At 42.4% G+C, this 25,798-nt stretch overlaps 1 protein-coding gene and 1 non-coding gene across 7 annotated transcripts in view; one reads left to right on the plus strand and one right to left on the minus strand.

The window, feature by feature from the left end:
* TFCP2 (transcription factor CP2) overlaps nt 1-20,524 on the minus strand; it is a 61,028-nt gene extending 40,504 nt beyond the window's left edge. For 5 of the 6 annotated variants that reach the window (XM_076007277.1, XM_076007276.1, XM_012762498.3 and 2 more), the window contains exon 1: nt 19,668-20,384. In XM_076007277.1, coding sequence (XP_075863392.1) covers nt 19,668-19,789 — 122 coding nt within the window. In that variant the 5' untranslated portion in view covers nt 19,790-20,384. The other variant, XM_012762479.3, reaches the window with a different exon arrangement.
* On the plus strand, nt 6,782-6,888 carry LOC142873506 (U6 spliceosomal RNA). Its single transcript, XR_012921528.1, has one exon. It is a non-coding gene; the product is annotated as a U6 spliceosomal RNA (small nuclear RNA).
* Nucleotides 20,525-25,798: the final 5,274 nt, after the last annotated feature.

Genomic DNA, 25,798 nt, shown 5'->3' on the forward strand with positions numbered 1-25,798 from the left:
ACAGAGTCTCTGTTGTCCAGGCTACAGTGCCGTGGCATCAGCTTAGTTCACACCAACCTCAAACTCCTGGGCTCAAACAATCCTCCTGCCTCAGCCTCCCAAGTAGCTGGGACTACAGGCATGCACCACCATGCCCAGCTAATTTTTTTATATATATTTTTAGTTGGCCAATTAATTTCTATTTTTAGTAGCGATGGGGTCTCACTTTTGCTCAGACTGGTCTTGAACTCCTGAGCTCCAATGATCCGTCCACCTTGGCCTCCCAGAGTGCTAGGCTTACAGGTGTGAGCCAACACACCTGGCCAAAGTTAGATATTAAAAAAAAAAATCCTTTCTGTCTTTTGACTGGAGAGTTTAACTCATTTTACATTTAATGTGATTACTGACAATGAAGGATTTTTGTTATTTTGCTATTTGTGTTCTATTAATACATGCCTTATAGCTTTTTTCCCCTCATTTCCTGCATGCCTGTCTTCTTTTGTACTGAATGTTTAAATTCTTTTCTGATTTCCTTTTGTGTATATTCTTTGGCTATTTTCTTTGTGATTACCATGGGGAATTAAACTTAACAACCTAAAAATTTTTTTTTGAGACAGAGTCTCACTTCGTTGCCCAGGCTAGAGTGAGTGTCATGGTGTCAGCCTAGCTCACAGCAACCTCAAACTCCTAGGCTCAAGCAATCCTGCTGCCTCAGCCTCCTGAGTAGCTGGGACTATAGGCATGCGCCACCATGCCCAGCTAATTTTTTCCTCTATATATTAGCTGGCAAATTAATTTCTTTCTATTTTTAGTAGAGACAGGGTCTCGCTCTTGCTCAGGCTGGTTTCGAACTCCTGACCTTGAGCAATCCACCTGCCTCAGCCTCCCGGAGTGCTAGGATTACAGGTGTGAGCCACCGCGCCCAGCCAACATCCTAAATTTTTAACATTAATTTGAATTTATACCAGCTTAACTTCAATAACATATAGAAACTCTGCTCCTTTAGCAGCTCCACCCCCGCCCCTTTTAGTTGATGCCATAAAATTACATCTTTATACAATGTGTATCCAAAAACATAAACTATTAATTTTCATGCATTAGACTCTTAACTTACATAGCAAAGTATGGATTACAAACCAAAGTTACAATCATACTAACTTTTAGACTAATAATTGTGTTTTATTTAAATGCACTAGTCTCAAATCATGTAGAAAACAAAAAGCAGGCCAGGTGTGGTGGCTCACACCTTTAATCCGAACATGAAGGCCATTACAAGAGGACTACTTGAGGCCAGGAGTTTGAGAATAGCCTGGGCAACATAGTAAGACCCTATCTCTACAGGAAATAAGAAAAATTAGGCCAGGCCCGGTGGCTCACGCCTGTAATCCTAGCACTCTGGGAGGCCAAGGTGGGCGGATAGCTCAAAGTCAGGAGTTTGAAACCAGCCTGAGCAAGAGCGAGACCCCGTCTCTACTATAAATAGAAATAAATTAATTGGCCAACTAATATATATATAGAAAAAATTAGCCAGGCATGGTGGTGCATGCCTGTAGTCCCAGCTACTCAGGAGGCTGAGGCAGGAGGATTCCTTGAGCCCAGGAGTTTGAGGTTGCTGTGAGCTAGGCTGACACCACAGCACTCACTCTAGCCTAGCCTGGGCAACAAAGTGAGACTCTGTCTCAAAAAAAAGAAAAAATAGCTGGGCATAGTAGTGGATGGTTATAGTCTCAGCCACTTGAGAGGCTAAGACAGGAAGAATGCTAGAGCCCAGGAGTTCAAGGCTGCAGTGAGCTATGATGGTGCCTCTATATTCCAGCCTAGGTGACAGAACAAGATTCTCTAAAAAAAAAAAAAAAAAGAAGAAAAAAAAAAAGTTGAGTTAAACACCATTTTTACAACAATACTAGCTTTCATAATTACCCATATATTAACATTTACTGAGATCATTATTTCTTCATATAGCTTCAAGATCCTGTCTAGCTGCAAGATTCCCTTTAGCATTTCTTGCCAGACCAAATCTAGGAGTAACAACTCTCTCCATTTTTATCTTAATTTTTCTTTCAATTTTTAATGATATATGTACTTTTAGATTGACAGATAACATTATATGCTTTAGCCACATATAACATACTGTTCTGAAGTATATACACATACGGAATGGTTAAATCTAGCCAATTAACAAAAGTGTATTGCATCACAGTTATCAATTTTTTTTTTTTTTGAGACAGAGTCTCGCCTTGTTACCCAGGCTAGAGTGAGTGCCGTGGCATCAGCCTAGCTCATAGCAACCTCAAACTCCTGGGCTCAAGTGATCCTACTGCCTCAGTCTCCCGAATAGTTGGGACTACAGGCATGCGCCACCATGCCCGGCTGATTTTTTCTATATATATTAGTTGGCCAATTAATTTATTTCTATTTAGAGACGAGGTCTCGCTCTTGCTCAGGCTGGTTTTGAACTCCTGACCTTGAGCAATCCACCCACCTCAGCCTCCCAGAGTGCTAGGGTTACAGGCGTGAGCCACCGCGCCCAGCCCACAGTTAGCATTTTTAACATCTGCTCTTGTTACATTTTTCAAGAATACAATATATTGTCATTAACTATAGTCACCTTGCTGTACAACTCCCACACTTTTAAAAGACAGTTTTGCCAGATATAGGATTCTTGGTTGGCAGGGTTTTTCTTTTTTTTCCTTTTAGCACCTTGAGTGTATCAACACAACTACCTTCTGCTCTCCAGTTTCTGACTTAAAAATCTGCTGAAAATCTCATTGAGGATCCCCTATACGTGATGAGTTGACTTTCTCTCTCTGCTTTCAAAATTCTCTGTTGTCTTGTCTTTTAACAGTTTAATTATGATGTGTCTCAGTGTAGATCTCTTTGAGTTCATCCTTCTTATAGTTAGTTCACTTCTTGAGTATTTATATTCAATGTCTTTCATCAAATTTGCAGATTTTGGCCATTATTTCTCCCAATATTCTCTGTGCCCACTTCTCTTTCTTTTCCTAGGACCCACACAAATGTACTCAGTAGGTGGTGTTCCATAGGTCCCTTTAACTCTGTTCACTTTCCTTAAATATTTTTTTCTTTATATTCCACAGACTCAATAATTAACATTGTTCTATCTTCAAGTTTGCTGATTCTTTCTTCTGCCTGCTCAAACTTGCCCCTGAATCACTATACTAAATTTTTCATTAGTTGTTGTCCTTTTCAGCTCTACAATTTCTTTTTGGTTTCTCTTTAGGTTTTCTATCTCTTAATTCATATTTCCATTTTATTATACATAGCTTTCCTGACTTTCTCCATGTCTTCCTTTAATGCTCAGGGCATATTAAAATAGTTGTTCTAAAACCATTGTCTAGTATAGCAGTCCCCAACCTTTTTGGCACTAGGGACCAGTTTCATGGAAGACAATTTTCCCACAGAAGGAGGTCGGGGGGACGTGGAAAGCTCAGGCAGTGATGCAAGCAATGGGAAGTGGATATAAATACAGATAAAGTTTTGCTCGCTCACCCTCAGCTCACCTCATGCTGTACGCCCCCCCCCCTCCTAAGTTTCATGGTAGACAATTGTTCCACAAATGAGGTGGCAGGAAAGTGGAACTCTGTGGCCTGGTCCCTAACACTGACCAGTACCAGTCCATAGCCTGGGGGTTGGGGACCACAGGCCTAATAGATCCACCATCAGGTCATTTTCAGGGATAGCTTTTGTAGGTTTATTTTTTCCTTTGAATGGGCCATATCTTCCTGTTTCTTTGTATACATGATGATTATTTTGTTGAAAACTAGACATTTGAGCCCTATAATGTGTTAAATCTGGAAATTAGATTCTCCTGAAAACCAACAGTTTGCTGGTTTTTGTTTTTGTGGTTTGCCTGCTGTAGGCTGTCTCTGTGTCAAGGATCAGCCTGAAGTATAAATGTAAGATCTTCTCAGGTCTTTTCTGAGCCTTCCTACTTCCCCTGGGCATGCACAATGACTTCTTAATTCCCTCATATATTTGGTTGCTTTTGATTATCCTAGTCATCAATATCTGGCTCTCAAATGTGGGAGAGGGGGTTAAGGGAAGGAGGAAAGTAAGGTGCCAGCCTTTTAAATACCTTAGATGTCACATCAGTGGTGGTGGTGGTGGGGCTTACAACAAAGGGGAGAGGTGCAACAATAATGGCCATTGCCTCCTTGCAACTCTGGATCAAAAGCAGCAATGTGATCAGAGCAGATTTCCACTATTTAGAAGACAGGACCTTTTTTGCCCACCTTGGGCCCCACAAACTATGTGCAAGTTGCTCCAGGAACATATGCACAACTGTCTACCACAGGGCTGAGGGGTGCGAGATGGACAGCTGTTATTGTGCTAACAGCTGAAATCGAATGATATTAACCACGATTTACCACCCTATCCTAGAAACAACTCCCCTGGCAGTTGCAAGATTTCAATAAACTTCAGATTTCTAAAATAGCTGCATCAGACAGATTCTGTCAATATAATTCTTGTCTAGATTGGAAGACAGATTTTTGGTGCTTCCTACTTCACCAACTTCCCAGAATCCTCTCTGGAATTATTTTTTAAATGGACAAAACACACACTTACAAAGTTTTCTACATACAGAATAAACTGGATGGGTGGTGCGTGTGTGTGTACACACATACATGTGCTGAGTCAGAAGCAGAGTTGGGTCAATTAAAAGGCTGTTGAAAATTAGGGACAGAAGTTACAGAAGATGATGAAGTAGGAAGCTCCAGGAATTGGTCCCTTCACCAAAACATCTATTGAGATGGTAAGAACTTACATGTTGCAATGATCTAAGAAGAAAAAAAAAAAAAAGATGGCAAGAACTGCTCTGAAACTACTATATAGAATGCTGGGATCTAAACAAACACTTGCAAAATCCAAAGGAGTGCTTGATGAAGAAGAAGGTTGGTAAATTTTAGCATTTGGCATAGCACAACCCTGTGACAGGCACCTGTGAGGATGGTGGCCTGAGTTCCTGTTGTAACTTGGTGGTTGGGTAGGCAATAGAGGCCTGGTCCTCCAAAAACTGAGGTTATATGGAGCGTTTCATTTCTTTTTGTTTAGTTTTTTGAAACAGGGATTCACTCAGTTGCCCAGGCTAGAGTGCAGTGGCATTGCCATAGCTCACTTCAAACCTCAAACTCCTAGGTTCAAGCAATCCTCCTGCCTCAGCCTCCCAAGGAGCTGGGACTACAGGTGCACACCACCATGCTTGGCTAATTTTTCTATTGTTTTATAGAGATGGGGGTGTTACCATGTTGCTCAGGTTGATCTTGAACTCCTGGCCTCAAGTGGTCCTCCTGCCTCAGATTCCCAAAGTGCTAGGATTACAGGCTTGAGCTACTGCACCTGGCCAAGGTTATATGTCTTGATCACTACCTTTGATTGCTGAGGAGCTGCCACAGAGGCTGGCCATTGTTTCAACCCACACAGCCAAAATGGTTTCCCCAGCGGCACTGGACAAGTGGATTTAAAGAGATAGAATACGTTTTTTTAAATTTATTTTCTTGGCCAGGCGCAGTGGCTCACGCCTGTAATCCTAGCACTCTGGGAGGCCGAGGCAGGCAAATCGTTTGAGCTCAGTTCTAGACCAGCCTGAGCAAGAGCGAGACCCCATCTCTACTAAAAATAGAAAGAAATTAGCTGGACAACTAAAAATATACAGAAAAAATTAGCCAGGCATAGTGGCACATGCTTGTAGTCCCAGCTACTCAGGAGGCTGGGGCAGAAGGATTGCTTGAGCTCAGGAGTTTGAGGTTACTGTGAGCTACGCTGACGCCATGGCACTCTAGCCCGGGCAACAGAGACTTTGCCTCAAAAAAAAAAAAATAAAAAAAAATTAAACACTTTTGTGCATTAAAGGACATTATCAAAAATGTGAAAAGACAACCTATAGTAAGGGAGATTTTTTTTTTTAAGACAGTATTATTCCTTCACCCTGGCTAGAATGCAGTGGCCTCATCATAGGTCACTGCAATTTCAAACTTCTGGGCTCAAGTGATCCTCCTGCTTCAGTCTCCTGAGTTGCTTGTACTACAGGCACAGCACTGCACCAGCTATTTTTTCTATTTTTAGTAAATACCATTTTAGTAGGGTCTCATTCTTGCTCAGGCTAGTCTCAAACTCCTGACCTCAAGCGATCCTCCTACCTTGGACTCCCAAAGTACTGGATTACAGGCATGAGCTACTGTGCCTGGCTGGGAAAAAAATATTTATAAACCACATATAGGCATATCTCACAGGTTCAGTTCTAAACTACCTCAATAAAGTGAATACTCCCATAAGGCAAATTTCTTAGTTTCCCAGTGTATGTAAAAGTTATGTTATACTATACTGTAGCCTATTAAGAATGCAATAGCATTCTGTCTTTGAAAAAATGTACATACCTTAATTAAAAAATATTTTATTACTAAAAATTTGCTAACAATCATCTGAACCTTCAGCAAGTATTCATCTCTTTACTGGTAGAGGGTCTCACCTCAATGTTGATGGCTGCTGACTGATCAGGGTGGTGGCTACTGAAGGCTGGGGCTGGGTGTGGTAATTTCTTAAAATAAGACAATAATGAAGTTTACTACATTGATCGACTCTCCCTTTAAGAGAGGTTTCTCTGTAGCATGTGATGCTGCATTTTACACATAGTAGAATGTCTTTACAAACAGGAGTCAATCCTCTTAAACCTTGCTGCTGCTTTAGCAACTAAGTTTGTGTAATATTCCAAATCCTTTGTCATCATTTCAACAATGTTCACAGCATCTTCACCAGGAGATTCCACCTCAAGAAAACACTTTCTGTGCTCACTTTGGCAGCACATGTACTAAAATTAGAACGATACAGAGAAGATTAGCATGGTCCCTGCACAAGGATGACATGAAAATTCATGAAGCGTTCCATATTTTTTAAATATATTAATATATATATATCACTTTCTTTGCTATATATACCACTTTCTTTGGAATAAGAAGCAATTCCTCATCATTCAAGTTATATCATGAGATTGCAGCAATTCAGTCACATTTTCAGGCTTCACTTCTAATTCTAGTTTTCTTACTATTTCCACCATGTCTGCAGTTACTTCTTCCACTGAAGTCTTTTGAGACAGAGTCTCGCTTTGTTGCCCAGGCTAGAGTGAATGCCGTGGCGTCAGCCTAGCTCACAGCAACCTCAAACTCCTGGGCTCAAGCAATCCTGCTGCCTCTGCCTCCGAGTAGCTGGGACTACAGGCATGCGCCACCATGCCCGGCTAATTTTTTCTATATATGTTAGTAGGCCAATTAATTTCTTTCTATTTATAGTACAGACGGGGGTCTCACTCTTGCTCAGGCTGGTTTCGAACTCCTGACCTCGAGCAATCCGCCCGCCTCGGCCTCCCAGAGTGCTAGGATTACAGACATGAGCCACCGCACCCAGCCCCACTGAAGTCTTGAACTCCACAAAGTCATCCATGAAGGTTGAAGTCCACTTCTTCCAAACACTTGTTAATGTTGATAATTTGACCCCCTCCCACAAATCACTAATGTTAATGGTGAATTTTTTCCAGAAGGTTTTCAGTTTACATTGCCCAGATCCATCACAGGAATCACTATCTATGACAGCTATAGCCTTAAATAATGTATTTCTTTAATAATAAGACTTAAGTCAAAATTACTCCTTGATCCATGGGCTGCAGAATGAATGTTGTGTTAGGCATGAAAACAATATTAATCTCCTTGAACATCTCCATCTAAGCTCTTGGGTAAGCAAGTGTATTGTCAATGAGCAGTAATATTTTGAAAGGAATCTTTTTTTCTGAACAGGGCTCAACAGTATGCTTAAAATATTTAGTAAACCATGCTAAAAACAGATGTGCTGTTGTCTAGGTTTTGTTGGGCCATTGATAAGAACACATGCAGAGTAGATATAGTATAATTCTTAAAGGCCCTAGGACTTTCTGAATGGTAAATGAGCAGTGGCTTCAACTTAAAATCACCAGCTTTATTAGCCACTAACAACAGAGTCAGTCAGTCCTTTGAAGCTTTGAAAATAGGCATTTACTTCTCCTCTCTATCTCTGAAAGTCCTAAATGCCATCTTCTACTAATAGAAGACTATTTCACTGTTTCATCTACATTGAAAATCTGTTGCTTAGTGAAGCCACCTTCATCAATGATCTTAGCTAGACCTTCTGGATAACCTGCTGCATCTTCTTTTTTTTTTTTTTTTTTTTTGAGACAGAGTCTCGCTTTGTTATCCAGGCTACAGTGAGTGCCGTGGCGTCAGCCTAGCTCACAGCAACCTCAAACTCCTGGGCTCAAGCAATCCTCCTGCCTCAGCCTCCCACGTAGCTGGGACTACAGGCATGTGCCACCATGCCCGGCTAATTTTTTATATATATATCAGTTGGCCAATTAATTTCTTTCTATTTATAGTAGAGACGGGGTCTCGCTCTTGCTCAGGCTGGTTTTGAACTCCTGACCTTGAGCAATCCGCCCGCCTCGGCCTCCCAAGAGCTAGGATTACAGGCGTGAGCCACAGCGCCCGGCCTGCATCTTCTAATACTACATCAGCACCTGCTGCTTCACCTTGCACTTTGATGTTACGAAGACAGCTTTTTTCCTTCAGCCTCCTAAACCAACCTGCTAGCTCCAACCTTTTCTTCTGCAGCTTCCTCACCTCTCCTGGCCTTTACAGAATTGAAGACAGTTAGAGTCTTACTCTGGATTAGGCTTTGGCTTAAGGGAATCTTGTGGCTGGTTTGATCTTCTATCCAGACCACTAAGACTTTCTTTTTTTTTTCTTTTTTTTTTCTTTTTTTTTTCTTTTTCAAGCTGTTACTTCTGATGGAAAAGACTTTCTTGATATCGGTAATTCAAGACACAGAGACAGGAAGTGAACACATGCTGTTGGAGAAATGGCACCCATAGACTTGCTGGACATAAGGTTGCCAAAAACTTTCTATTTGTAAAAACACAGTATCTGTGAGGTGAAATAAAGTGAAGTGCAATAAAACGAGGTGTACCTATATCTGGTAAAGATTTACTACCCAGAATATATAAACAATTCTTAAAACACAACAGAAGATCTTGAGGGGGAGGGAGGTGGAAAACAACAGCAAAATGACAACTACCCAATTAAATACTGGGCAAAGGACTTCAATAGATACTTCTGCAAAGAATGCATACCAATGGCCAACAAGCACTTGAAAAGATGTTCAATATCATTAGTCATTAAGGACATGCAAATCAAAACCACAATGAAATATTAATTCATAGCACTAGGATGTCTGTACAAAAAAAATTTTTTAATGGAAAATAACAAGCATTGGTGAAAATGTGGAGAAATAGTAACTCTGTACAATGCTGTGGGTAAAAATGGTTCAGTTGCCATGTAAAACAGTTTGGTGGTTCTTCAAAAAGGTAAACGCAGATTGACGGATTCCTTTTATTTATTTATTTATTTATTTAATTTTATTTTTTTGAGACAGAGTCTCACTCTGTGGCCTGGGCTCGAGTGAGTGTCGTGGCATCAGCCTAGCTCACAGCAACCTCAAACTCCTGGGCTCAAGCAATCCTCCTGCCTCAGCTTCCTGAGTAGCTGGGACTACAGGCATGTGCCACCACGTCCAGCTAATTTTTTCTATATATATATTTTAGTTGTCCAGATAATTTCTTTCTATTTTTAGTAGAGATGGGGTCTCACTCTTGCTCAGACTGGTCTTGAACTCCTGAGCTCAAGCAATCCTCCCACCTTGGCCTCCCAGAGTGCTAGGATTACAGGTGTGAGCCACCACACCTGTCCAGTTCTTTTTAATTTATTTATTTTGGAGACAAGGTCTTGCTCTATTGCCCAGGCTGGAGTGCAGTGGCAGGATCATAGCTCACAGCAAGCTCAAACTACTGGGCTCAAGCAGTCAGTCCTCCTGCCTCAACCTCCCAAGTAGTTGCAACTACAGGCATGAACCACCATGCCCAGCTAATTTTCTTATTTTTTGTAGAGACAGTAGTCTATGTTGCCCAGGCTGTTCCCCAAATCCTGGCCTCAAGCAGTTCTCCTGACTCGGCCTTCCAAAGGGCTAGGATTACAGGCACAAGCCACTGCACCTGGCTATAAACAGAATTAACACATGACCAGCAATTCCAATCCTAAGTATGCACCCAAGAGAAATGAAAACATATGTCTATGCAGAAACTTGTCCATGAATGTTTACAAATATTTTGTGGTCATTTCCTTATAACATATATAATGTTATATAGCAGCATTATTCATAATAGCCAAAAGGTGGAAACACCCAAATGTCCATCAATCAGTGAATAAACAAATTGTGGTGTATACATACAAAAAACTGCATTAGTCAGCCATAAAACAGAATGAAATATTGTAGTAGTACATGTTACAATGTGAATGAATCCCAAAAACATGTTAACCACTTTAGTACGAGCGTTGACTATAGTCGATAGCCACAGATGAACGCACACCGAGACTGTAGCCGACAGCAGTGATAATGACTTTTCTCATTTTTCATTTATCAAAATAATGAACATTTAAAATGTGAACATTTTAAATGTGAACATTTAAAAATAATGTAATGAAAACATACATGCATGTTACCTATTCTGATTTACATTACAAGTAAAGCTGCCTGTAAAGTAAAACAAGCTTTCAGTGCTTTAAAGCTTTCCTCATCACACAAGAGCAAAACGGATTCGTAGTCAATGCACAGCACAAACAATCGTGTGGACTATGAGTGCCGGCTGTGGGCAAGGTTTTGCGGCTGGTAAGCACTGTACCAAAGTGGTTAAGTGAAAGAAGCCAGACATGAAAGATCACATACTATATGATTCCATTTTTACAAAATATCCAAAATGGGTAGATCCACTGAGACAGAATGAAGACTGGTGCTTGCCAGGGAAAGGGGGAATGGGAAGCAATTGCTTAATAGAGTTTTTCTGTGAGGTGATAAAAACGTTTTGGAACTAGATAGGGGTGGTGGTTGCAAAACATTGTCATCATACTAAATGCCAGTGAATTGTTCACTTTAAAATGGTTAATTTTCTGTTATGTGAATTCAACCTCGACTTTAAAAAAAGGAAATAAGAGAAAGGGAAAAAATATTTTTAAACACAAAATTTAATTTCTTTTACTCATTTTTTTCTATAACTCCATTAAGATACAATTCACATACCATACAATTCACCCATTTAAACTGTACAATTCAGGGCTGGGCATGGTAGTTCATGCCTATAATCCTAGCACCCTGGGAAGTTGAGGCTGGAGGATTGCCTGAGGTCAGGAGTTCCACGCCAACCTCAACAAGAGCAAAACCCCATCTCAACTAAGAATAGAAAGAAATTAGTCCAGCAACTAGAAATAGAAAAAAAATTAGCCGGGCATGGTGATGGGCACACCTGCAGTCCCAGCTAGCTACTTGGGAGGCTGAGGCAGGAGGATTGCTTGAGCCCAGGAATTTGAGGTTGCTATTGAGCTAGGCTGATGCCATGGCACTCTAGCCCAGGCAACAGAGCGAGACTCTGTCTCAATCAAGCAATCAATCAACAAACTGTACAATTTAATTGTCTTTACTATAGGAAGAATTGGGCAACGCTTACCACAAACAATTTCGGAACATTTTTATCACTTCAAAAAGAAATCCCAGGCCAGGTGTGGTGGCTCACGCCTGTAATCCTCTAGCACTCTGGGAGGCCAAGGAGGGAGGATTGCTTGAGCTCAGGAGTTCGAGACCAGCCCGACAAGAGAGAGATCCCATCTCTACTAAAAATAGAAAAACTAGCCAGCTGTGGTGGCACATGCCTATAGTCCCATTGAACCCAGGAGTTTGAGGCTGCTGTGAGCTAGGCTGACACCACTGCACTCTAGCACAGGCAACAGAGTGAGACTCTGTCTCCAAAAAAGAGAACCCTTATACCTGTTAGCAGTCACTTCCCATTCCCTGCTCCCCCACAGCTCTAGTCAACAATCACTCAGCTATTTTCTTTTTCTACAGATTTGCCTATCGTGGACACATCATAGAAGTAGAATGGTATCTTTGGTGGTCTTTTGTGACTGGCTTCTTTTTTTTTTTTTTTTTTGAGACAGAGTCTTGCTTTGTTGCCCAGGCTAGAGTGAGTGCCGTGGCATCAGCCTAGCTCACAGCAATCTCAAACTCCTGGGCTCAAGCAATCCTCCTGCCTCAGCCTCCCAAGTAGCTGGGACTACAGGCATGCACCACCATGCCTGGCTAAGTTTTTCTATATTTATTAGTTGGCCAATTAATTTCTTTCTATTTATAGTAGAGACAGGGTCTCGCTCTTGCTCAGGCTGGTTTCGAACTCCTGACCTCAAGCAATCCGCCCGCCTTGGCCTCCCAGAGTGCTAGGATTACAGGCGAGAGCCACCGCACCTGGCCTGTGACTGGCTTCTTTCACTCATCCTAATGTTCTCAAGGATTTTCTTCTTTTTTTCCTTAAAGGTCATCTTCAGTGGACATGTTTTTATGGCCTCTACCCATCTGCACCCAGATGCTCAAAAATAAAATAAATAAAATAAAATATAAAATAAAATAAAATAAAGGTTATCTTGGCTTCAAATCCTTTACTTTTACTATAAAGTTTGTGTCTTGTATAAAAATACAAGAAAAAAGGAGGAGGATCAAGATGGCGGATGAGAAACACCGCCAGACAGAGTGTCTCTGCAGAAAAGACAGATTCTAGCAGAAATTAGAAAAAAGCAGCAAGAAAGCGAGCATATAGCAGACGAGGGCCGGAAGGAGGGGTACCTGAGAACCCGGGAGACTCCACGGGAGGAGGCTGCAGAGGAAAACTGGAGGCTGAGACCGCCGGAGCACCCCGGAGACCAGCGGCAAGGGTAGGTGGATAAATCACCTTTCCCCTCCTCTGCATTTGGGACTGCTGGTGGGCTCCCCAGCGGGTGGAGAGACCTGCAGACACCAGCCCAGAGACGGCCGCCGCCAGCTAGCGGTGAGCCTGTAGTGGACACGGCACCAGACTCCCAAATCCCTCGGGGCACCTCCGTGTGCACAGACCCGAGCCGCGCGGCAGGGCCATATTGCCTCCTCCTCCCTTCCGCCGACCCTACCTGCGGCTGCCCACAGAGATAATACAGCCACCAGCCGGAGGCACCTCCAGGGAACAGGACCTTCCCTTTTGGGACCCTACAGCTGACTCAGGGGAACTCAGACTGTGAGCTCCCTATCTGCCAGCCCTCCCAGGTGCTGCTGGCACGGTGTTCCCAGGAGAACGGTGCAGACTCAGAGGCTGAGAGACACAGACACAGCTTGGGCTCCCTGTGGGTGAATTGGGACCGGAAATCCTCTCCCTGGTGGGGATACAGTTTGAACTCTGGGACCCAGAGGTCAGACCTGCAGACCAGATCCCGTGCACCGAGGTCTAGCATTGCCCAGGGCACAGAAGGGATATTTGTGAACAGCCTGCTGAGGTGTGTGTGCCTCCAGGGGCAGATCAGCGTCCTAGAGGGCAACCTCCCCCCAAAGGGAGGCTGTGCGCCCAGCCCAGGTGGCGTTCCTACAGGGGAACCTCCCCACCGGCATCACAATCCGGGGAGGCCTGGTGGCGTGTGGTCTGGCCTGCTGGCAGAGGCCCAGGAGTAGCTGCGGAGTTGGGGAGGGTGGAAAGAAGCGAGGCCTGCTCCAGACTGCGGTTCTCAGACAGCCCCACCCCCACAAGCAGACTTTCTGGCTGAGCGGGACCATTCCAGCCCCGCCCTGACGGCTTTTCCTGGAAGCAGAGAACAGAACTTTGACCCTTGCTAAGGCATTGGTGGTGCCTGAGGGCAGGCTTACCCAACCCAGCTCCGCCCAGAACAAGAGCTGAAAACAGGACACAAAAACAACAGCATAGCCTGTTCCTCCAAGCAAGCGCCACCTACTGACAGGGACGGCATCCTGCACAGCCTTTTCACGGCACCCACTGACTCATTATACAGGGAGTGGTCGAATCTCACCCACAGACACCACCTAATGGCCCAGAAACTAAACAAGGCGTGTGAATACCCAAACAAAAACCTAAAGGAAAGAAACAACAACTGATCGACATGGGAAGAAATCAGCGAAGGAACTCTGGAAATATGAAGAACCAAACAGAAAACACACCCCCAAAGAGGAGCACCAGCCCCCTAGAAATGGACACCAACCCAAATCAGGCAACCAAAATGACAGAAGAGGAATTTCGTATGTGGATCATAAGAACACTCACTGACGTGCAACAACAACACAATAACCAACACAAAGAAACCACAAAAAGCCTCCAGGATCTAGAACAAAAGTTCACTAAAGAAATAGACACAATGAGGAAAAGTTTATCTGAACTCCTGGAAATGAAGAATCAATTCAGGGAACTACAAAATACAGTGGAAAGTCTCAAGAACAGGGTAGATCAAACAGAAGAAAGAATCTCAGAGATTGAAGATAACACCCTCCAACTAAATAAAACCATCACAGAGATACAGCAGAGAAACGAGAAAAGAGCAAAGCCTACAAGAGATGTGGGATTATGTGAAGAAACCTAATGTGAGGGTCATAGGGTTACCAGAAGGGGAAGAGGACAACACCCAAGGGTTGGACAAGCTATTTGAAGATATAATAGAGGAAAATTTCCCAGGCCTTGCTCAAAATCTCGATATACAAGTTCAAGAAGCTCAGAGGACCCCTGGGAGATTCAATGCAAACAGGAAGATGTCACGACATGCAGTCATCAGACTGACCAAAATATTAACTAAAGAGGCCCTTCTAAGAGTTGTAAGATGAAAGAAGCAAGTGACATACAAGGGAAAGCCAATTCGAATAACACCAGACTTCTCTAATGAGACTTTACAAGCAAGGAGAGACTGGGGCCCCATTCTCACTCTTCTGAAACAAAACAATGCCCACCCTAGAATCTTATTCCCTGCAAAACTAAGCTTCATATATGAAGGAGAAATAAAGACATTCTCAGACAAGCAAAGTCTCAGAGAATTCACCAAGACAAGACCAGCCCTACAAGAAGCACTCAAAACAGTGTTATGCACGGAACACCATAATAAAAACTCACGAATATAAAAACAACCAAAACCCAAAGATTAAAGGCCAGATAATACAATGGCTCAAGAAAGAAACCAAAGCAACAACATCCAACTCAACAGAATGAACAGTAATCTACCTTACCTATCAGTTCTCTCAATAAATGTGAATGGCTTAAACTCTCCACTCAAGAGACATAGGCTGGCTGAATGGATAAGAAAATACAGGCCAAGTATATGCTGTCTTCAGGAAACACATCTAACCTGCAAGGATGCATATAGACTAAAAGTAAAAGGGTGGAGATCAGGATTCCAAGCAAGTGGAAGCCAAAAGAAGGCTGGCGTGGCAGTTCTAATTTCAGACGATTTAGTTTTTAAACCAACAAAAGTAGTGAAAGACAAAGAGGGTCATGATATAATGGTGAAGGGCACACTTCAACAAGAAGAGATAACAATTTTAAATATATATGCATCCAACTTAAGGGCACCCAGTTTCATAAAGCAAACCTTACTGGATCTAAGCAAATGGATTAATAGCAACTCCATAATCACCAGAGATTTCAACACCCCACTGACGGCACAAGACAGATCCTCCAAACAGAAAATTAATAAAGAAATAATGGACTTAAACAAAACCTTGGAACAACTGGGTCTGACTGACATCTACAGGACATTCTACCCTAAATCCACTGACTATACGTTCTTCTCATCAGCTCACGGGACATTCTCTAAGATTGACCATATCCTAGGACACAAAGTAAATCTCAAGAAATTTAAAAAAATAGAAATCATACCATGTACCTTCTCAGATCACAGTGGAATAAAAGTAGAAATCAACCCTAACAGAAACTCACGTTTCTACACAAAAACGTGGAAGTTAAACAACCTCCTACTAAATGATTACTTCATAAATGAAGAAATCAAGATGGAAATAAAAAAATTCTATACTCCTACACTGCTGGTGGGACTGCAAATTAGTTCAACCTCTGTGGAAAGCAATATGGAGATACCTTAAAGCGATACAAGTGAATCTACCATTGGATCCAGCAATCCCATTGCTGGGCATCTACCCAAAAGATCCAATGACACTCTACAAAAAAGACACCTGCACTTGAATGTTTATAGCAGCACAATTCATAATTGCAAGGCTGTGGAAACAGCCCCAGTGCCCATCAATCCAAGAATGGATTAATAAAGTGCGGTATATGTATTCCATGGAGTACTATTCAGCTCTAAGAAACAATGGTGATATAGCACATCTTATAGTTTCCCAAGAATGGAAAAACAAGCACCACATATACTCACCAACAAATTGGTATTAACTGAACAGCACCTATGTGGTCACATAGGTACTGCAGTAATAGGGTATTGGGCAAGGGGGAGGGGGGCGGGTATATACATATATAATGAGTGAGATATGCACCATCTGGGGGATGGTCATGCTGGAGACTCAGACTTGTGGCAGGAGGGGGGGAGATGGGCATTTATTGAAACCTTAAAATCTGTACCCCCATAATATGCCAAAATAAAAAAAAAAAGAAAGAAAAAAAAAATACAAGAAAAAAGTAAGAATAATATTAGAGATCTACTTATAAAAAGAACATTAAACAAATCCAATAAAGATGAATCTTTTAAAATATAAATCAATAGATCTGAAGATGAAACCGTTATAAGATGCAGCAGAAAACAAGTGGACTCGGGCAAAACAAATACGTTAGGGAAAATATTCTACAAAACAAATTGCTTGTCAAAGAGAACATTTTCCCCAATTAAGGTATAAGAAAAGAGACTGATCCATCAATTTTTTTAATTTTTTTTTTTTTTTTTGAGACAGAGCCTCACTCTGTCACCTGGACTAGAGTGCAGTGGGGTCATCATAGCTCACTGCAATCTCCAACTCCTAGGCTAAAGCAATCCCCCTGCCTCAGCCTCCCAAGTAGCTGCGACTATAGGCCCATGCCACCACGTCTGACAAATTTTTCCATTTTTTGTAAAGAGAGGGTCTCGATCAGGCTGGTCTCAAACTCCTGGCCTCATGCAATCCTCGTATCTTGGCCTCCAAAAGTGCTAGCATTACAGACATGACCCACCTCGCCCAGCCACCACAGACTCTTAGAACCAGTTGGCAAAGATTATTGGTGGAGAGTGGTACGAAAAGATCACAATCTCTTATTAAAAGGAGAAACAAGAAGAGCGAAGAATCATTGTCTTTATGTATACAAACTACCCTATATAGTGTTTCTCCAAGCATAGTCCCTGGATTACCTGCATCGAAATTACATAGGAGAACTTGTTTTAAAAATCTGATCTCTGGTCTTTGCCCCAGAGAATCACTGGAAATAGGACGCTGTAAATTGTATTTTTAATAAGCACTCCAGATGACTCTTATGAATACTAAAGTTTGAGAACCAGTATCTAATTGACATAAATTAAAGCAAAAGATTAAATGTGCCTAAGAGTCAAAAAGAATAGTGACAAGTACATAATACATGAAAAAGAGGAAGGTAAAAAAAAGCAAAGGAAGAAGTATTTAAAATTTTGGCAACTTGTGTTCTCAAGAAAACAAAGTGATGTTTGAAAACTGTTGTGGATTTGATGTTGGAAAAAAATTCTAAACGTGTAAATATACAAGCCATTCTAATATCTGTGAAGATCACACAGGGTATGATTTGGAAAGCACTTAAATGTAAGGTCACATGGTATCAAGAGCATATAATAGTACACACAGTAAATAAATATTTGCTGATGATAGTAACTATTTTTATAACAAGTACAGTTATATTTAAGTATTTCCATCCTAAACTCTGGTAACCTAAACAGAATCAAACTTTCTGCTGTCAAACAATAGGATAACAATTATCAAATACTGACCAGGGGAGACGGCTCACACCTGTAATCCTAGCACTCTGGGAAGCTGAGGTAGGAGCATTGCTTGAGGCCAGGAGTTCGAGACTAGCTCAGGCAAGAGCAAGACCCCATCTCTACAAAAAAATAGAAAAAATAAGCCAAGCATGGTGGCCTACGCCTGTAGTCCCAGCTACTTGGGAGGCTGAGGCAGGAGGATTGCTTGAGTGCAGGAGTTTGAGGTTGCAATGAGCTATGACGAGGCCACTGCACTCTAGCCTGGGATATAAAGCAAGACCCTATCTCAAAAAAAAAAAAGAAAAGCTTGGGGTCAGGGTCTTTACTCTCAGACCAAATTAATCTCTATTTTTATGGTCAGACTTAAGTAAACAAGGACAGGCAAAACTACAGTTAAATTTCACTTTCTCATGACTAAGAACATTCCATGATAGGATTCAAATTTCCCTGAAAATCACTAAAATATTTATACAAGTATAGCCTTTATTATTCTAACTGTAAGCAAAGACTCCTGAAGAGGCTTAAGTATTAAGTTCTAACTCATAATTTTACTGCAGTAAGGAAAGTCCACTTTGAATTAGCAGGGATAAAGAAAGGAACTTTATATAACTTTTAAAGGATCTCACTAGCAGGTTGAAAACTTTGTCCACTTTCCCCATAAAAAGGATCTTTCCCCTATAAACTCATAAACCCAATGAAAGTGTTAAATTCTAGTCTCTTGACTCACTTATTTAGATTAAACCTTATAATGCATTAGGAAACCCAATTATAGTCCCATCCAACTTGAAAATGCAGATGTTTCAACATTTCCACACATGATTCTTGCACATCTATAAATGAAACAAACTATACTGAGGGAATGAGTACCCAATGCATACATAAGTTACACAGGCAGTAATGCAGCATTCAAAGGAAATTTTTACTCTGTTATCAACAATTAGCTTGAGACTGGGCATGGTGGCTAATGCCTGTAATCCTAGCAGCGGAAGGATCACTTGAGCTCAGGAGTTGGAGACCAGCCTGAGCAAGTGAGACCCGTCTCTACTAAAAATAGAAAAATTAGCCGAGATGTGGTGGCAAGCGCCTGTAGTCCCAGCTACTTGGGAGGCTGGGGCAGAATCGTTTGAGCCCAGGAGTTTGAGGTTGCTGTGAGCTAGGCTGATGCCAGGCACCCTACTTAGGGCAACAGAGTGAGACTCAGTCTCAAAAAAACAAAAACCAAAACAAAAAAACAATTAGTTTGATACATGAAGATCTAGAGGTATCTAAAAGTTCTCTTTGCCATTTCCAAGGTTTATGTTTTAAAAGACAGAAACCCTAAAATTAAGTAAAGCCTTAAGGCCAGTGAAGATACAGCAGTGTACACTTCTTCACCAAAGTCTCTCATTTCTTTCCAACAAGCAACCAACCAACATTCATCATTAAGCCCAAGCTCCCAACTCCCCAGATTGCTAGACATCCCTCATATGCTAAATGTAACCTCTTCTTTACATAAAACCACTTACATATACACTCTCAGTCTCCAGGTCTCCCACACTGGCACAAAGCCTCTCAATATTCATCTGGTTGCTAATCAGGGTCCATTCTTCCTTCTTCCACCAATCCTGCACAGACTTCACATTACCTATAATCTCTTTTTCCGTTTCTTCCACAACATTCAGTACTCAAAGCAACAAAAGAACAAGTCCCTTTTCCCAACCGCAGACAGCGTTCCAAACTCTATGCACCTTCTCTCCCTCACCCCTTTCTTATTCTCTACCCTGCCTTTGTTACTAAGAAGGTGTAGGGTCTGGGGGAAATCTCACTCACCTCATGCTATAGGCACCAGCACCCAGTTCCTGGCCGATCCCGGACAGGCTAGCATCAAAGTCCTGCACCAGCCCGGATTCAATCACTTCATCGGCCAGAGGCAGCTTCAGAGCCCAGGCCATCCTGGCTCCTTCCTTGCCCCAGGAGACGCCGTTTCTTGTACAAAGGCGCGGAGCGTGATTCTACCCAATGGGGGCAAGACAGTAGAAAACTCCAAACCAAGATCTCTCACGCAGTGCCCACCAGCTAACCCCAAGCCCGATCAGCACTGCCCGCACAACTAATCTCCCATAGCCTTGGTTCCTCGCTCTTGGCTGTCCCGGCTTCCAAAAATCCCTCCTACCCTGCTCTCAGGAACGTGAGGCCCCTTTTGCTCAACTATTTGAGACTTTCCAGAGGTAGCTGTGGACTCCCGCACTCCTACTCCTTGGGCTTATCCCCTTGAGCTAGTGGTGATTGTTCGCTGCTTTCCAGACAACCAGCGGCAGCGGCAGGACGCCAGCCGGGCGCTACCACGCCGCTTTAGCACCTTTTCCCCCGCCCCCTTCTGCTGGAAGCCCCCTCCCTCCCGGGACCTGCTCCGTCTTTCCCCTCCAGGCCTCGCTTCCGGTCAATCCCCAAATCACTTCCGGTCACCCCTTTTCAACCCCACCATCCTCAGAACCTAATCCAAGTTCCGCAGAGCCGACTCCCCGCCCTCGGTAGCCCCCCACGGCCTGGAAACCTGGAAGCAGAAAGTCCAGCATAGGCTTGAAACCCAGACTCGCCAGGCTCTTCCACCGCCCGCCGCCCCAGCGCCAGCCAATCATGGCGCCCTCTTCCTTCGCCGACCCGACGAATATGACGTCACCTTGGCGGTTGCCAATGAAGAAGAGACTTCGTCGGCCTCGACAGCGATGATAGGCTAGATACGCCACGGCTCCCCGCCCCCGGAGATGGGCTGGGCAATCGCAGACAGGACCTGGCGTAAGTAGCGGAGTAAACGTCTCTGTGTGGCTGTCTGAGGTTTGGTACCTGCTGTGTACCAAGTCAGCGCTCTGGGGCGTGGGAGGAGCTCTCCTTGTAGCCTTACCGAATCCTCTCCACCCCAGGTGGACTCTTGGACGGTTTTCCGAACGCTCCCTACATGTGCGCGTTTGCTCCTCCTCATCCTCCTGTTTCCTTTAGCTCACCTCTGCAGAGGTCAAGACTCTGCTTAAGTCCCACTTCCCTCGATATTCATTTTCCGCATTCGCCCTAGTGCTTTTGAACAGGACAGCATGAAGTAGGTAAAAGTATGGTTTTTAAAAGATTATTGGGGGCCGGGCGCGCCTGTAATCCTAGCTCTCTGGGAGGCCGAGACGGGCGGATTGCTCAAGGTCAGGAGTTCGAAACCAGCCTGAGCAAGAGCAAGACCTCGTCTCTACTATAAATAGAAAGAAATTAATTGGCCAACTAATATATATAGAAAAAAAATTAGCCGGGCATGGTGGCGCATGCCTGTAGTCCCAGCTACTCGGGAGGCTGAGGCAGGAGGATTGCTTGAGCCAGGAGTTTGAGGTTGTCGTGAGCTAGGCTGACGCCAGGGCACTCACTCTAGCCTGGGCAACAAAGCGAGACTCTGTCTCAAAAAAAAAAAAAAAAAAAAAAAAATGTGCCTTGAATTATGCTTTTGTGTGTATCTACTCTCACTAGACTGATCTAAAGAATAGGAAATAGGTCTTTTCAAGCTTCTGTTCTATATATCTCCTGATATAGTTCTGCAATCAGAACTTTTTAAAAAAAAATACTTTATTGAATTTTAAAAGGAAAGAAAAAGGAATAAGAGAATGAAGGAAGAGAAAGGAAAGAGGTTGACAAGAAGTTGATAGCAGTTTAAGCCATAGGCATCTCTCTGAGAGTTCTTGGCTTAAATCTGTTTTCTTACCTTGGTAAGAGCCAGTTTTATCTCAAAATGTGTGTCTATAAGTGAAGGAATAGGTCCTGAGCTCAGAGACTAAAAGAGATACATCATTTGGAGATCCTTTGTACAGCATTGTATCCAGGGTATTTTAAAACACCTATTAGATAGAACTATGCTTTGTTTGAACAACAGTTCCATCACTAGCTATATAAGCTTGAGCAAGTAACTTTACATCTCTGAACCTTAGTATTTCAATCCATAAATTTGTGAAAATACCTCCTCTTAAAATTGTGGTGAGGATTAAATAAGGTGCCAAAGTGCAAACAAAAATAGTAGTGATTCAATAAATGTTAACTCCAGTCTCCCACTAACTAGTACACTTCTGCTTCTCTGTTAAGGTTGGGTCAATATTACTATCCTATTTTAGTAACATTCATTTACATTGTATGGTATGTTATAGTCGCACTTACATATATATTGTCTCATTTAATGTTCAAAAAATTTTTTGTTTTCTTTCTTTTGAAATGAGGTTTCACTATGTTGGCCAGGCTGATCTCAAACTCCTGTGCTCAAGTGATCCTCCTGCCTCAGCATCCTGAGTAGCTTTGATTACAGGCATGTCCCACTGCACCCAGCTTTGTTTTATTTTTTGATATGAGGAATCTGAGACTCAGAAAGGATAGAATGGTCAAAATTAAGCCGACCTTTTTAGAAAGTATCCTGTGGCTGGGCGTGGTAGCTCACGCCTGTAATCCTAGCACTCTGGGAGGCTGAGGCGGGCGTCAGGAGTTCGAAACCAGCCTGAGCAAGAGTGAGACCCCATCTCTACTATTAATAGAAAGAAATTAATTGACCAACTAAAAAAATATATACAAAAAATTAGCCGGGCATGGTGGCACATGCCTGTAGTCCCAGCTACTCGAGAGGCTGAGGCAATAGGATTGCTTGAGCCCAGGAGATTGAGGTTGCTGTGAGCTAGGCTGATACCACGGCACTCACTCTAGCCTGGGCAACAAAAAAAAGAAAGAAAGTACCCTGAAAATTATCTCATGCTTCTGCAACTCCTTTCTACTTAATATGTCCTCTAGAAACTCTTGCACATACCAGGAGACTTGCACCATATATAGTAGCAAAAAAGAAGAAAACAATTGCCCACCAACAAGAGAATAGATGAATTGGAGTAGAATAGAATATTATACAGCAGTGCAAATGAATAAAGCTACCCTCAACTTCATGAATAAATCAGTCTTAGAATTGAGGAGGAAATGCAGAAGTCCTCATACAATGTAGTATCACTTTATCAAGCTCAAAAAACAGCAAATAAAGCAATTTATCATTTTGGGAAATATACAGTTGACTCTTGAACAACACAGGTTTGAAATGCACACGTCCACTTATTTGCAAATTTTCTTATGCCTATGCCACCCATGAGACAGCAAAACCAACCCCTCCTCTTTCTCCTCCTCTTCCTCAACATGAAGATGATGACTTTTGTGATGACCCACTCTATTTAATGTATAGTAAATATATTTTCCTTATGATTTTCTTAACATTTTTTTCTCTAAAGGAACATAGCATATAATACATATAAAATAGAAAATATACATTAATCAACTATTTGTTTTCAGTAGGTTTCCAATCAACGGTAGGCTGTTAGTAGTTAAGTTTCGGAGGAGTCAAAAGTTATTCATGGTTGGCTGATCCAATGGTAGTGGGTTATCAGAACTTATTAACGTTATTGTCATTAAAGTTGGTATTCAACCCCCCACTGCTAAATTTGACTGGCTTAAAAAAGAAAAATAAAATTTTAATATAAAAAAAAGTTATTCATGGCCGGGCGTGGTGGCTCACGCCTGTAATCCTAGCTCTCTGGGAGGCCGAGGCGGGCGGATTGCTCAAGGTCAGGAGTTCAAAACCAGCCTGAGCAAGAGCAAGACCCCGTCTCTACTATAAATAGAAAGAGATTAATTGGCCAACTGATATGTATATAAAAAAAAATTAGCCGGGCATGGTGGCGCATGCCTGTAGTCCCAGCTACTCGGGAGGCTGAGGCAGAAGGATCGCTCGAGCCCAGGAGTTTGAGGTTGCTGTGAGCTAGCCTGACGCCACGGCACTCACTCTAGCCTGGACAACAAAGCGAGACTCTGTCTCAAAAAAAAAAAAAGTTATTCATGGGCCGAGCACCGTGGCTCACACCTGTAATCCTAGCACTGTAGGAAGTTGAGGCAGGAGTATCGCTTGAGGTCAGGAGTTGGAGACCAGCCTGAGCAAGAGTGAGACCCATTCTATACTAAAAATAGAAAAAATTAGCCAAACAACTAAAAACAGAAAAACAAAAGATTAGCTGAGTTTTGTGGCATGCACCTGTAGTCCCAGCTACTTGGGAGGTTGAGACAGGAAGATCCCTTGAGCCCAGGAGTTTGAGGTTGCTGTGAACTAGGCTGACACCATGGCACTTTAACCTGGGTAACAGAATGAGACTCTGTCTTAAAAAAAAAGTTATTTATGGATTCTCAACCACATAGAGGGTCAGCACTCCAATCCCCACATTGTTCAAGGGTCAACTGTACATATATTCCTTTTAAAAAGTTTGAAATAATAAACACAGTTCTAAGTGGTGGTCTCATCTAAGGAAAGGCAGGGGGAAGGGCTAGGGGAGGAACTAAAAAGTAAGGAGTAGATGCATGTAAAAGTAAGGAGTAGATGCATGAGTAATTGCTCCATCATTATACTTTATAACTTACCAAAAATTTTATTCTTAAATATATAACAAATATTACATAAATTAGCAGCTGAACCAGGAACTCCAGTCCAGCTCCCTGACTGTGGTAGCTGGGCTTTGCCTACAGTGATGCCTCCCTGCTGGTGGCACAGTCCTAGGAACTGTATGCATGCAGAGCAAATAATAGCTATTAATAATTATAGGCTCATATTTATTGAGCCCTTCCTTAGTGCCAACCCCTAAAGACTAAGTGCTTTAAGTTTATTATCTCATTTCATCTTCACTCACCCCTGTTAGGAAGGTAATTAGGTTCATTTCATAAGTAAGGAAATTGAGGCTTAGAAAAAATAAATGGCCTGCCCAAGGCCACCCAGCTTGAGAATAGTGATGCAACTGACCCCACCATCTGGGCGTGATGCTACACTGTCTCTGTGGATGGTTATAACCCGAAGAGGAATCTGCTTCTTACCTATCCTTCCTTTCAGAGATGAGTTCTAAAGCTTGTGGAAGTGAGAATACTGAATTTTCAGAAAATTATGCCCATGAAGGCATATTGGAGAAAGGACAAAGCATGTTTTCTCATCCACCAAAGAATAGTTCAAGGGGAATATCATGGAGCCAAAATACTTAGAAAAAGACAGACATGTACTTCTTGGAAATACTTAAGCCTAAGTTTAAATTCCAAACCAAAATGAAGATTCCACAAAGGTCTTCCTTACCATTTATTAATTCTAAAATAAGCAAGTGAAATGAGAGGCCACTCCTAAACCTTGATTCCCCCCAAGTGGAATACAAGTCAGCCTGGAGAATTATACCCTTGAGCCCAATTCCCCTTCAGGAAAGATGACTTTACAGACTGTTTATGCATGGAATTCTGTGACTGGAGGGGTGGGCTTTTCCTTTCCTCTCCCGTCCCAAATGTAACTAAAAGTGAAATCGTAGTGTCAGGATTGGAAACAGGGATTCCAGAGGCATCCCTGGGGGTCCTGCCTCCAAGAAAAGACCACTAGGTGTTCCCCTAGAAATCCAGCACCACTCATCATAGACCAAATTTTTGCACCTGTAAGTTTATCCCACAATAAAAATCTTGGGTCCTACTAGATATAATAAATAAAACCAATTAATCAGAGCACCTGTGCCACAGAACTCCAATTTCAGTATTCTGTCTTGTTGGATAAAATCAAGGCTCATTGTGAAGGGCTCATTTCCCTAGATTAGGTCCTGAAACTGGACACTGTTTAGATGGGACATAGCAGGGTCTACCCTGGAAGGTGAAAATGTGGAAACCTTACTGGAAGGGTCAGAACAGATAGCAACCCCAGATTCCACCCACCTCTGAGATCCTATATGGGGTAAGGCTAAGCACAAAGGCTTTAGAGACAGCCCACCTGGGTTCAAATTTTGGTTCTGCTGCTCACAAAGCAACCCTGAGTAGTTTCCTCATTTTCTCTGTGCCTTAATCCCCTATACACAAATTGATTATAATAACAGTTCTTACTTTATAGAATTACTGTAGGAATTAACTGA

The sequence above is a fragment of the Microcebus murinus genome, chromosome 10 (genome assembly GCF_040939455.1).
Source record: "Microcebus murinus isolate Inina chromosome 10, M.murinus_Inina_mat1.0, whole genome shotgun sequence".
Taxonomy (NCBI): domain Eukaryota; kingdom Metazoa; phylum Chordata; class Mammalia; order Primates; family Cheirogaleidae; genus Microcebus; species Microcebus murinus.